This window comes from Asparagus officinalis, chromosome 10 (assembly GCF_001876935.1).
Source record: "Asparagus officinalis chromosome 10, Aspof.V1, whole genome shotgun sequence".
Lineage (NCBI taxonomy): Eukaryota > Viridiplantae > Streptophyta > Magnoliopsida > Asparagales > Asparagaceae > Asparagus > Asparagus officinalis.
Genome location: NC_033803.1, coordinates 3,830,024 through 3,844,582, shown reverse-complemented (window position 1 = coordinate 3,844,582; position 14,559 = coordinate 3,830,024). Strand labels below are relative to the sequence as shown.

The 14,559-nt window shown below is 37.4% G+C and overlaps 1 protein-coding gene across 1 annotated transcript; it reads left to right on the top strand.

Annotated features, from left to right (window-relative positions):
• On the top strand, positions 4,380-9,369 carry LOC109826142 (succinate dehydrogenase subunit 7, mitochondrial-like). Its single transcript, XM_020393123.1, has 4 exons — positions 4,380-4,522; positions 4,626-4,685; positions 8,744-8,846; positions 9,231-9,369. Exons 1-4 carry the CDS (start codon positions 4,472-4,474, stop codon positions 9,275-9,277), a joined length of 261 nt encoding a protein of 86 aa, XP_020248712.1. The 5' UTR covers positions 4,380-4,471; the 3' UTR covers positions 9,278-9,369.

Genomic DNA, 14,559 nt, shown 5'->3' with positions numbered 1-14,559 from the left:
ATATGAGAGTTTTGCGATAACATTGGAAGTTTTAGAGCCAAGTTAGACAAAATTGAAGTGACATGTAATATGATTAATTAATAATGATAATTAATTTAGTTAATTTATGATTAGAATATAATAACAAAAAAAGAATAGGGGCAATATAGTCCATAAAAAGTTTTTCCACAACTCCCTCTTTTAAAGGGGGTATGATTTGTGAATTATTGAAATTGAGAGGGTATAAAAAGATATCAAAAGTTTTAACATAGCAATTCTCTTTTTATAGTAGTGTAGTTAGATATAGATAAAAGAGAAGTTTATTATGACCTCTATTTATATCTATGTTCCGAATATATCATGATATCAATCTTCCAAACGTTGACAAACTTTTAAATTGCACTTAACCCTCAAGAGCTTTGAATCTCTCACTAAGACCCCGATAACTTTGCATATTTCAAAAAAACCCGCAAAAAATTTTGTATTTTTCATTTAACCCCCAATGACTACTTTATGATGTAACTTTGAAATTAATACGCATTGTCTTCAAATAAACAAAAATAGCGTGCATATTTTGACGTATTATACCGCAAAAGGTTACAGAAAACTGAGTAATGTAGTACGTGAAGGTATTAAAAAAATAAAGACAATTTTCTGTCTATTTAGGTTATGAATATTAAATGCATAGAGAATTATGTTTCAGAAATTTTTATTTCCTCATTTTAAATTAAAGTTTGTAGAAATTCAGAGAATATCCGAACGGCAGGGTTTTATTGGGGACGGCCCGTTAGGTATGATTTAAGAGAGCTCTGGGCTAGGTCACAATAAAAATGGGCCATTTTCGTTAAAGCCCACTTAAGAGGAGCCTAAAGAAATCTAGCTATATTTGAAGGCTAAATAGCACTTAAAACCCTTATACATAACTTCAAACTTTTTTTTTTGACTGAAAAACAAGGGTTATACCCTGTTCATTAAAAACGAAAGTATGTTTACAAAAGAAGGATACGAATTGTATCCAAGAAAATTAGTAGATAGAAAAGATGATTTCTTTTGTTAGGGATGTATGACCTTCTTCTTATAGACATCCATGAAGATGAAGAGAGGGCCTTGCCGTCATTCACCGTTGACATAGATATATGTAAGAACCAAAGCCGGACATACATATGAACAAGAGAAATTAAATTTTCTATAAACTAATTAGACATAAAACATAAAACCAAAAGCTATTTGAAAAAACTACATCATGAGATATTACAAAAGTACTGAAAATGAAGAGAAATCCTTGGCTTCAAAAATCACAGATCTTCTGTAAACGTCCTTGTCACCACCTGAGTTGTAACCTTAATCAAAAAGCCGAGGTATAGGCCTTTCTTCTAAAACCTTTGCCAATTGCAAATCATCCTTCCGTCTACCTGCACCTGACCATTCATGTAAAATATGGATGGATGAGTTGATGATATGTTGAACAGAGAAGGAAACCTGTTCAAAAACAAATTTGTTTCTTGAAGACCAGATACACCAACAGACAATTGAAAAAAGACATCTCCATAGAATTCCTTCTCGTTGCTTTAGGCTAGATATCGATATCATAAAATCCTCAAGAGAGCTAGGCCAAGTAAAAGGTTGACAATAAGTTTTGAAGTGCTGCCAAATAGATGCTCTTTCCTTTTTGAAATTTAGAAATCCTGTTGTTATAACTTCACGCTTATTCTCTTGTACACCCTATCTTTCCTTTTTGAAAATTAAAAATCCTATTGTTATCTAAAAGGCACCGTGCTTTGCAGGAAGCATTTATTCGTGATTTAGCTCCCATATATCTTGTAAGCCTAGACTGTGCTTCAAGGAATTGTTCGTCAAAAAAGTGTTGCAAGAATCTATAACAGCTTCTGACATCTCATTTACAAGTTCTCTAAAGTCCTTAAAAGTATATGTCCAACAAACGGAATATGTACCACTTAATTGTAAGATTATAGTAATTTGCAACATTGTATTTAAATATACAGATACCTCTGGGTGCGAGAATAATGTTAGAGTATTAAACTATAATCCTCTATATATATATATATGTATGTGTGTGTGTGTGTGTGTGTGTATGTGTGTGTGTGTGTGTGTGTTTTGATGGTTTAAATCACACAGTTAAAAGAGAAGGTAATAGGAAGTTGGTTGATATAGGGGCCGCTCACTTTTTCGAATATCCGATTTAGAGTTGGGTTGTTAGTCTCTGCACGCGTAACGACTCATAAGAGGATGGGGATTGGTTCCCCTGTTGTTCCTCCGACGATTAAGTTAGCTAGGTGCTTGAGTGGGAATATGAGAAAATGCAGCAGAATGGAGAAAAATGATGAGAAAATTGCTTACCCTTATATTCGGAATAGTTTTTCTTTTTATAGCCATGCAAGAGGGGTAGTCTAGTCTTTTTGGCCGAGCATGAGCTGGCTGCTGAATCAATGTCTACTTTACAGTTGTCGATAGTGGATTGGTCACGGGATGGGTGATGTCATTTCGTCATTAATAAGATAAGATGGGCGACGCCCGAAGCCGGCGTGGTTCGATGTGTCATAAATAGTGTCCGGGGTGGAGAAATGATGGCGTCTGCCAAGCATTTAATGTGACGTCGAAGCGTTGTCAGCGGGGGGAGTTCAAGGTTGAAGTCGTCTTTTGGCTTGTAGCGAGGGGTGTCGAGAAGCAACACCTTTCAAGTCGACCCCGCGAGGCGTCGAATAACTGGTCGAGTGGACTCGTAACGAGTCATTTTCGATAAGAGGACCGACAAGTACCGCCCTTCGAGTCGACCTAAGGAGATGTCGACTCGACGAGTCGGCTAAGTCGGGATTTTGACAATATTATATTTCATTGATGAACACCTAAATATGTGGGAAAGTGAGGAAGTTCGTAATTAATAAGATGTTAAGGACAATTAAAAGATTGATTATAAGTAACGGTATAATTGCAGATTATCAAATTTTGAAAGGGCAAAAAAGAATTTGACATGGGTATTCTCTTTTATAACTAGTATAGATTTAGTAACTTTGTTAGAAGAAAAACTCACCAACGATGTTAAGAGAGATATTTCTTTGAGTGATGCTATCTAGATTATATGTTTTGTCCTCCTATTGAGAATATATATATATATACACACACATACACACACTAGTGTAGCGCACGTGCTTTGTACGAGAGCATACCTATATTGTTTTATATTTTTAAATTTTTTTTTGTTTGCTGAAAAATACTAAAATGACTTGTATAGCAATATATATTCTGAACTATTATAATTTTAAAAATAAAAAAATATACGATAAAATTGTGTATAAATAAATGTACGATTAATTATTATAGTTTGGGTAATTGTTATACTTTATTCCTAATTTAACTATAATGTATTAAATAATGTATTCTCTTTTAAATATAACAATATTATACATATCATAATTATAATACTATTAGTAACTATATTTAAATTTCATAATTAGCTTATTACACTATTAGTAAATAATTTACTAAATTGTATAATTATTAAATTACAATATAATTTATTAATTTAAAAAATACTATTAAAATTATTATACTATTAATACTATTGTAATTACAATAAATACAAATTATTTTTCATACTATCATCATACTTTTAAAAGGCTAATAAGATGAAAGGTAACATGTGGTCCTCTAGAAGATGTGAAACCCAAAGGCATAAGACATAAGCCTAATGAATTTTAATTATTTTTAATTTTTCTAGAATTTTAAATATTATGTGAAGTTAAATTAGGGATAAATTTTAAATATTCTATTAAATAATATAATTCAATAATAAACTAATAGCGTGACCAAAGGTTTTGAAAAGTGAGGAAATGTATAATTAATAAGATGTTATATATAATTAGTGAATAATTAATTATAACTAATAACATATTTGAGAATTATCAGATTTTGAAGGACAAAAAATGGAAATCAAAAATTTTGACAAGACAATCCTCTTTTATATGTGGTATAGATATAGATATGCCTACCTATTTGAAAGTCAGACATATAGTTTGACTAATAAATTCAGGGTCTTACCAAGTTTTTTTTTAATATTTTTTTAATAATATGCAGCTAGCCTCAACTTCATGGGGTTTGCATACAAAATTGGATACGGTAACTACAAATAAAATTTGTGTACTCAGATTAATTAGGATATTAAGTGTTGGGTTCCAATACTACAACCAAAAAATGCCGAAAAAAGTTCAGTAAGGGGCCGTCTTCATACTTAGGCTGACACTACAGGGGTCTATTCACAATTGGGCAATTCTAAAGAGGATCTATTCGCCGTTATCAAACGCTCGGATATGGGGAAAAAACTGCAAATTACGTAACTTCGGGGGGTATATAGCTAAAACCCATCTTTTTATTATTTTCACCGTTCGCCCCCTCTCTCTCTCTCGTTCTTCATCCCTTTTCCCTGGATCCCTCTCAACCATCCCCCTTTCGGCAAATCGAGATTAAAACGGTGGCCATGGCGCTCTCAAGATCCGATCTTTTCTCTAGAATTCGATCCTCTTCGAAGGTCAATTTCAATTTCTCAATTCTCCATTTACATCAGTTTTTTTTAAGCGTAATTTCTAATTGATCTCCCGCTCCTCTCTCATTTTGCTGCTGTTTTCTTGCAGGCCGAGGTTCTTGTGCCGCGTCGCGGGTACCATATCGATCTCGGCGCTCGCGAGAAGGCGGTGAGATTTCATTTATATCTTTTATCTTTATTAAGAATTGGTCATCTCCGGCTGCACGAAACATAGTTGGGTCTGTGCATTGAGCTAGAGAGAGAGAGAGGCCAACATGTCTTCTAGTGGATATAAATTATTTTTTAGGCATTTTTTTGTGCGTTATGTCATTTAAGCTCCCATAAAATTACTACGAGTCTACGAGCTTGATCAAAATTGCAATCGAGGGATGTGAGCTCTTTGCGAGGCCTGAAACCTTGATCGAATTTCTTATGACTGCCACCAATCACGGGTCAATACTTTGTTATGAGAGGAGGGTAGGGGAAACAGCCGATTGGAGAGAAAATGGCATTAGAAATGAAGATTATGATGCTAGGATCTTCACCTAATGTAATAATTACTTTATTCTCAGTGTTGAAGATTATGCGACTTCGATTATTGATCCTGAAGTCTGAAAATGTGGTCGACGTAATTATTGGTCTTGGTTAGTCACCACTTGAGAGAGAATTTGTTTACTGCGGTTACAAATGCTCATCTAAAATAGTCTTATTAATATGAGCATGATTGTCTGGACCTGCTAATTCGATGCAGTAGCAACAAGAAATGACAATACTAGGTAAACTAAGCTTTATAATGGGCTTTTGGCAATAAAGAGGGGTCCATCACTATTTAATCATTATCATTTGTTGCGAATTTGTTTGACTATGCCTTCTGAGTCATTCTCATCTATTTACCTCCAAACTAAAAAAATGAAATTCTAGAAAAAGCGAAGAACACAATTATACATAACTAAAACCCTTTACAAAATGAGAAAAAGAAACACTATAGTCTATAGTCGATGAGCCCCATGTCATTAAATCTTGAATTTCGTTGTTAACAGCTCAAACCATCTTACAGAATCCTAACTGTCTTTATATCACCATACACCATGTTCAATTTCGAACCACATTCTTCCTTTCCACTTTCTTCCCCTTTGCCTCCATCATAAATTTAGAAAAATAGTAGGTTTATCTCGAGACTTTATATACTCCGACATTTCAGCTCCCTATAATTTGATGAAGACTCCCCAACACGGTTAGTTTTGTCTTGATTGATAACTTCTTAGCAGTATGCCAGTATTGAATAAAAACTAGGCTATATCTCCAGTCACGCTTGACTCTGCCGCCTGCCTATCTTATGGAGCAGCTCTGAGATATGATCCTGCCTGGATTCACTAAAATCGTGGACCATAGCTTCTTTCTCCCTAAGATGACAATGGAGAAGATGAATTGGTTCTAAAAACATTCTTCAGCTTTCAGGAGAATGAGTCTTACACCCTCCGACTGGTTTGGCAGAGATTGAGGATGTAGGCTTGACCTCCTACAAGCTGAAGAATATTGTTGAAACCAATTTAATTTCTCTGTCGTCTCTGAGAGAAAGGAGCTATCGATTATGATTTCAGTGGGAGTGAGAGTGGGCCTCCTCCGATCTCTAAATGGCTCACCAAGATAGGAAAATGATGAAGAATCAGGTGCAACAAAGTTTGTGTAGCTTTCTGATGATCTTTCTAAGCAGTTCTCAAGGGAGCGGGGAGCTAGGACCAATCGTGTTGGGTAGTCTCCATCAATTACATGGAGCTGACATACTGGAGGAGAGTTCTATGGATGGTGCCGACTAGCGTTGTCAATGTGCGAGGCGCAAAGTATCTATACATGTACATGCGCAAGGTGCAATGCGATGCGCGCACTCGAGTGATGCATGGTGCACACTACATATATAAATTTTCAAGATAGATAGTTACGAAAGAACATGTTAGGAATTTACATAAAAAAAGTACGGCAGGATAAATAATCTTACTACCAACTCATAATATATGTTCTTAATTTCTAATGCTAACTCATTCAACATAGCAACAAAGTTCAAAATTTTTCAAATCAAGTGTCAAATCAAGACTAATATCCAAGCAAAATCAAGTAGTAAATGAGGATTAGTGAGGGTCGATAATTGGAGGCTACTAAAAAGGCATAATGATTTATTTTACTTTTAGGGATATTGGTGTCGAGTATAAAGACTCGATTGAAATGTTGACAAACAAAATATACGAGGTTATTTACCTTGCGTAAAGTCAAGATGCTTGCAAGGCGCAAAAGGCGTTGATGCATCATGTGGGGCGCTTCGCTATCGCCCTGCATCGTAGGGCGAATAAGAGGCAGTGAGGCGCACGCCTTTGAAAGCATTGGTGCTGACATTTTTCATTTTTCAAAGGTTTTTCTTATGAGGCGGCAAGGGGAGGAGGAGAAGAAGGGGTTTTCCAAAAGGTATTCTAATGGAACGGAAAGGAGAAGGGGGTAAGGTTTAGAATTGAACACATGTTTTTGATATTAAGGCGGTTAGGTTTAGTAAGAGGGTTTGACTCGTTAATAGCAACTGAATTCGAATTTATATTTTCATGGAATAGCCAAGTATAGTGTTTTTGATTTTGTGAGGAGTTTTAATAATGTATTATGAACATGTTTTTTAGAATTTCATATATTTAGTTTGAAGATAAATGGATGAGATCGACTATAGGAGGTCTTAGTCAAACAAATTCATAATGATAAATGATTAGGAAGAGATGAAACTCTCTTGGTTGACAAAACCTATTCTTATCATTTCTTATGCTGAGTTAGCTAGACAATTATATTTATATCATTAAGACTAGTAACTAGTTAATATAAATACTTGTAATCACCAGAAACAACTCTCTCCCGATGAGTAACTCACCAACACCGACTCCTTGCAAGTTGTAAGTAAAGTGTTGTTGCACAAAGATGAGCTATTATGTAGGCTATCTTTACAAACTCTGGATCCATTATTGGAGTTGTTCCATCTTTCAAAACGGAGAATAAACTAATGACCTTTGTGGTTGGTGAAACCCAAGCTTTAGAATCTCAGTACTTAACGCAAATCTCTCTCCACTTTGATGTTCATCCAACCTCTTCCAATAACAAAGACTTGAACCACGATTGACAACAACTGTAACAAATTCGATTAGGGTTTCAGGCCTCACGATGGGCTTGCAGTGGCATATCAGAGTCTAATCTAGTGACTTCATAAGCAGTGGCAGTGGGAGCAAATTTTTAGCTTTCATGGTCAGATTTATCATCAAAGGATGATCAAATGATCTTCATAGGAGAAGAAGTCAGTGGTGAGGATTCAGCCGTGGGATGAAAAGATCAGACTCTTCTGATGGATTTGGAGGAGATCGGGGTTGTAGAGTATTCTTTTTCGTGTAGATTTTGTGTTCATATAAGCGGGGATTTGAGAATTTGTTTGTGTAAATTTTGTGTACGTATAAGCTGAACAATATGAACTGTGTGCATGAGGAGAAAATACACTAACAGTAGAGTACTCCTACTTCAGACGACTGTTATTTCTCCTATATGATTATTTTACTGGCTCGGGTACTTGTAGTTTTGGTGCTTTATTGCAAAGGATACTCCATAGGACTTCAGAACAGTTTGACAGTGTTGTGAATGCTTACTGGAAGACTCGGAATCACATCACTTGCATTTAAGCCGCCCAAGTAGACTTTTTAGAAAGAAATTATGTTAACTGTCTTTTGTACTTGAGCGACCTAGATTTGTTTGCAGGCTTGCATATATTTCCAAGCGATAATGTTTAGCCTTTGTAATTTCTCTGAGTGTTGTACTTGTGAATTAGGCATTTTATATTGGAGATTGCTATAATGTCTGAACTCTGAAGGCATAAATTTTTAAATTCATTCAACCTTCTTCCTTTTTCTTGGTATTTTAGTTCTTGATCGACTGAATTTGGAGAGGAATTTTGCTGAAATCTGAGTTTTTTCAATCCTATACTCATGCATTTCTTTTCAAAATCTCTGTGAAGACTCTCTTATGTAGAATATATTGTTAGAATGTTTTCCTTTGCAATGTAGCTATTCCTGGAGGAACTTCATCGAGTAAATAATTCCTATATGTTTCTTCTTTCTCGTAATGTAATCTTTACGAGAAAGAATAAACTATTGAGGTCAAGTGGTATTGCAATTTATTTAGTTTCTCATCTTTTATTCTGACGGATATGTGCAGCTATTGGAAGAAGACCCAGCATTGAAGAAGTTTAAATCATACAAGAACACTGTGAAGAGAGTATCAAAAATTGGAACTGGTCTCACAGCTCTTGTAGTCGCCGGTATGAAGTAGATTAAAATTGGTTCTTCTTTTTTGTAAAGTTAACTTATTCAATGATTGTCATCAAAATTTATTAACAGCCTAATCTGAAAGTGATCACGTCTCTTCCAATGTCATTTTCTGAAGAGCAAGATGCACATTTTTGAGTTGATATCATCTTTTATTAGGAAATGTCCGTTATGCCTTTGTTTGCGTTGCGATATTTTTTGAGTTGATATCATCTTTCATTAAGGGAACATATCTATGCTTCAATATCTAAAGTTTCTGTCGGGGAATAACTAGCCTTTTTCTTATATCCCCGTAACGATAATATATGCACATGCTTTGCTAGATTATTTTGCGTAAGTTACTCATGTAACAGTTATTTTTTTCTTGTTTGCTTCAGCATGCACCTACGAGATCTTCACGGTGGCGGCAATGAGGAAGATCTAGAGTTATAATGATGGGGATTCAGACTCTTCCAATAAAAGATGGACATGAATGCCTTCTGAAGCTTCACACAGAGTCCAGATTGGATCTGTTTGATGTACAATAAGCGTGCAGATATTATTTTTTGCCTGTTTGACGGAGAACTAATGTCAAAAAAAATCAAAATTTCTTGATGAGAAACCCAACTTTTTAGTATTTGAGAATTTTGATTTTAGCTTAAAATCTGTGGAAAGAATTATCGGTGCTATATGTAGTGTGCATGAGGTTGCCTATCCTAAGCGCTATATTGTCTTTTTTTTTTTCAATTGATTGCCAGTATAATATCAGTTTGCATCATCATGAAAAGCAATTGTGCTGCAGACACATCCAAAGAAATATGTTTTCTTGTTTGAAAACTCAAGTTCTTTGATTTGAATTTTTGTTGTATGATATCCAATTTGGGGTTTTTAGCTAATAGCATGTATTTTTCGTTTAACATATTTTTTTCATCCAATGATTATTCAGAATTAGTTAACTATGACAAATAAACTAGTATATCACTTTCTTTCTTCCCCCACTTTATTTATAATATATATATATATATATACTATATATATATATATAATATTATAATATATATTATATATATAGAGAGAGAGAGCGAGAGAGAGAGAGAGCAGAGAGAGTCCAATACTATGGGAGACATATTGGAGTTTCCAAAAATTGTTCGGCAGTGGACGAGTTTTGATAACTCATTTCTAGGCGCGCGAATCCATTGATTCGGTTCATTTTGACATTTTCTTGTCAACTCGCGAATCGAACTAAGCTAAGATTCAAAAACAGAATTGAACCAGACATTCAGCTCACGTGGTTAGTTCGCGTTTGGCCTTAGACAATGTAAAGTTATAGAAATTTTTCACTAAAAAACTAAAACCTATTACTCCGTTTCGACGTTTTCACTCACTCATCCCAACCTGAGAAAAAAAAAACACATCAAATTAATGATTTTATAAACTAAAATCAAATGTGTTGATCAATCAAGATTATTTAAAAATATTAGCACAAGTTATCTATTCACCTTGAACAAGCATGAAATTTATAGGCAAACATGTTGAAAATGGTTTGTTCCATTAACGGAGCGTTTGGCAACTCGTGGCGTTTTTGTCGTTCTGTTATTTTTTAACAAAAACAAAGAAACGCGTATTGGCGACGGTATTTTTTTGACTTGTCCCTTTATCAAAATCTAAAAATTTAAACACTTTTTCCAAAAACATCGAAAAATGTGTTTTAAGTATTCCGTTTTTTCATCAAGCCACCGCAGCCCGCTCACACGTAGCTGCCGGCACGCCACTCACGGAACACCCCGCCCTCGGGCCCTGCCGTCACCCCGCGACCCAACCGTCGGGGGCGCCGTCGTCCGGCCCGCGCCCCACGCCGTCGCCACACCGCCCACCGCCCGCCGCTCCCGGCCCGCCGCCGCCTCCGCCGTCAGCCGGCCGCCAGCCCACACTTTCACCCCGCCGGCCACTGCTGCGCCGCCGGCACCAGTCGGCCCGCCGCCGCCGCCCTCAGGCCGACTGCGCGCCACTCCACCTCACACTGCGCCGCCGCCTGTCGGCCGCGCCCACCGGCACCACCGCCGTCCGGCCGTCGGCCGACCACGCGGCCACCCCTGCCACCTACGTCGCCGCTCGGCCACCGTCGGCACGCCGCCGCCCGTCCTCCTGCCGGCTAACCACTCGCGCTACCCCCGGTAGCCGACCAATCTTGTGTAGGGTTTTCGTTCTCGTATCCAAACTGCCCGCCCGTCGGCCGCCACCCGCCACCGAGCCGCGCGTCACGCGTTCTGCACCAGTGCTCACTGTCGCTATATAAATTGGTCAAACTAGTTTGACCAAATGGTGTTTTCAAAAAGCACCTATTGAAAAGAAAACACATGGCGATGGTATTTTTTTTAGCAAAACACACAAAAAAAACACACCATTGACTAATAATTTTAATACAGACCAACCGAAATATTTCTAAAACCATACTGAACTATCAAAATTCGTCGCGTTCTCGATTGGTTTTAATGGCTTTGCACCAACTTGATCACCCCTATCATTTCCAAGGAAGAACATAAATAAATAAAACTATCAATATTAAAAATACTTCGTCTCAAATGTCTCAAGTTAGAAGGCATTCCAGAATTCTAATTTTTTTAGAAATTTAATTTAATACGCATGCCCAATGGATCCGCTGGGAAACTCCCTCGTCAAACCGCGAAATTTTGATCTAGTTGCGATAAATATACTTGGCCGCCATTTATTATATCGGCCCCAACCTAACTCTGTTAGAGAACAAAATTCCATGCGCCCAGGTCTCAGAGCAGTCACAGTGCAGAGAGAGAGAGAGATGCTTGGATATTGCCGACCGGTGGTGTTTGAATTATGCGCTCACTCTTGCGACCGCTAACCTAAAACCAAATCTCATCCCTAACCCTAACCCTAACCTAGAATTACAAGAAATGGGCGTCAATATCCAAAGCTCAAGCGCAGGCGCTGCAGTAAAAGCCCCAGCCTTGTGGAGCTGAGTATGCCGACCTCAACCTCAAGGAAAAGTACGGAAGCCTCTCAGGTAATTTTTGTTTTTATTACTACCCATTTTGGCAAATTTTCTATTTGATTTCTGGGGAACTATTAGTTGTTGTAAATGTTAATGGCCGCAGATTGGGTCATGTGCGCCATCCGGCAACATTCAAAACCCTCTCAGCCTCTTCATTCTCTCGTAAGTCTAGTTTGGACTTTCTAATTTTCAATCCCATTATTAAACCCTTTTTCATTCTTGTGATTATTAACGATCAATTTTTTTTGGGTTATTTATAATTTTTGCGACTTGTCAGAAACCTGACCGGCGCCGGACTGGAGAGGAAGTGTTTGAGGAACTGCACTTTGCCTCTCATGGTGGATATGGATGTGTATGATTTCGCCCACCGTGTTTTAAATTTTTTTTTCCCCCCAATTGCAGAATTAAGATCAACAAAGAAATAGAATTTTGATGTTATCTCGAGGGTTGACAGCTGACTAAGGCAAACCTTTATAGAGTGTACTTTGGGCTGTGCTTGCTGACCATAGTTACAGATTGTCCTATGCTAATAAACGCGTTGGAGGCTTGTGGATATAGGAACCGCATGTGTGACACACCCTAAGTTGCATGGGTCGAGACATGTATGGGGTTATCTCAATACGAGGAAAGACAAATTTGTAAAATGATATGGGTACGCGGGAACACGGCTAAAAACGACCATTAGGCTCTGAATATCATAGTTCCAGAGCTAGATATGGACAAACCCTTTGAAAACAGTAATTTTAACTGAATATGGACTGAACACGAATCTGACCCTTGGTTCAACAAGTTTATAAATTGATGTCTAAGTGTAAAGTATTAAATGTCTAATGAACTATTTACGAGTTTTTTAAATATACGTGTACAATATGTATGAGCGCCAAGAAGTTGGAGTTACTGTCGCGGGAGTGCTGTCTACGATATGGATACGCTCTTCATGGTAGAAGTACCAGATGAACATAGCTGAACACATATACCGTAGTGCACAAGAAAAGGGTACATCAGCAATTTGGAACGGCATATTATACACAACAATACTACAAAGACTTCATTCCGCAAATTTTGGGGATCTGCCTACATGACTCTATAATGTTAGTTATGTTAACATATATCTACTTTGTTGAGTTAACCTTGTCATAATTCATTCTTAATTGCATCTAACGAAATTTATCATCAGCCTAGAGCTCTAGTCCTTCTTCCTCCCAATCCTATAATCTTATCACTCTTGCCGTAGCGCAGGCATTTAGCAATCATCTCCATTGTGCATGGAGCCAAACCAGCTCAAGCCTGTCGTGGTTGGGCTATTGCTTTCGATGTAACATGAGAACATGCATTGAGAATGCATACTATAATGGATCTAAAACTTTGTTTATATGGAGTAGATTGTATTAATTAAGAATCAGGTTACAAAAAGTGTCTAACCGGTGGGCTAAGGCGTTGTAAACCCGATGCTGTAAGCCTAGGCGAAGTCTAGGCGCGGGACCAGGCGTTTTGCCTTTTTTAGTTTAATTACAATTACTGATTAGTAAGTTGCCGATGCTTTTAGAAAGTTTAGGCGTTGGCATGACACCTAGACGATTTCTTAAGTGTCGTGAGCCTGAAGGATTTGTTGAAGTGTTGGGAGAGAGTAGAAGGGCGTGTTGAGAGCTTGGAAGTTTGGAGGAGGTCGGAGACGTGCGAGAGCTGCAATAGAGTGGAAATCACAGATCAATGTCTTGAAGGTGCGAATCCATAAAGGCATGACCATCTCGCCTAACACTCCCAAATATACGGTATGCCAAAATTTTAAGGGATTACCGCCTAGTGGCGTGCTAGACTGTAGGTAGGCGCGCCAACTGCCATCACGTAGGCGTAGCCGCGCTAGGTGTATTGCCTAGTGGGCTAACGTGGCGGGCTTTTTAAACTTCATTAAGAATTATAACAATGAGAGTTTGCCATTCATTAACTTTTTTCAAATATTCTTCCGGTATAGTAGAGCGTTCATACATTAGCCTGAAGAGTTATATGATTTTAATTCTAATGTATATGCGAATGGTTGATTATTATACTGTAGTTACATTTACCTAATCTTCCACATCTTTGTGGGAACATTCATCTACCTATCCATCTGTATCATTATCTAACTTTTTGTGTTCCCATCTTGGCACAATGCTTGTAACAGTCTTTCAACTAATATGAGCAGAAAAAAGGCGACTAATTTTGGTTATAGATAGCTAATAATGGGAGCCACTTCATTAAAGTGATCAAAGTGGCCACATTATCAACTTATCCAACATTCCCAGTGCTGCGCAGATCCTCCTTTGTTGCAAAAATTCCAGTGCGACTGTCATGAACTATTTGGGACTAAGAATCGCATCAGAGGCTTTGAAAACAGAAATCCTACTTTTCAGTAATTATTTTATACAAATTATTTTATATCTAAATCTATCCCTTGATTTAATTTGCGATTCAGATTCTTGGCTATTCAATCAATACTTATTTGTTTGTGCATGTTAAGTTCAGCGTGCACAGTTTGGGCTCAAAGACCTACGCTCTATAGACATGTGAGACTCTTTTCTGTCATCCCTTAATGAAGAGGATACGGCGAAAGGCTGGCGCCGCCTTAACAAACTGTTTCCTCGTGGCAGGAATTTTCAGTCTGCAATGCCACTATATTTCTTGAACACTTGGTCTCATCTCCCAGGACTTTAAATTGTTTCTCC

Coding starts and splice junctions, on each gene's coding strand:
- LOC109826142 (XM_020393123.1), top strand. CDS start 4,472: ATGGCGCTCTCAAGATCCGATCTTTTCTCTAGAATTCGATCCTCTTCG. Junction 4,523..4,625: donor GAATTCGATCCTCTTCGAAG/GTCAATTTCAAT, acceptor GTTTTCTTGCAG/GCCGAGGTTCTTGTGCCGCG. Junction 4,686..8,743: donor TCGGCGCTCGCGAGAAGGCG/GTGAGATTTCAT, acceptor GGATATGTGCAG/CTATTGGAAGAAGACCCAGC.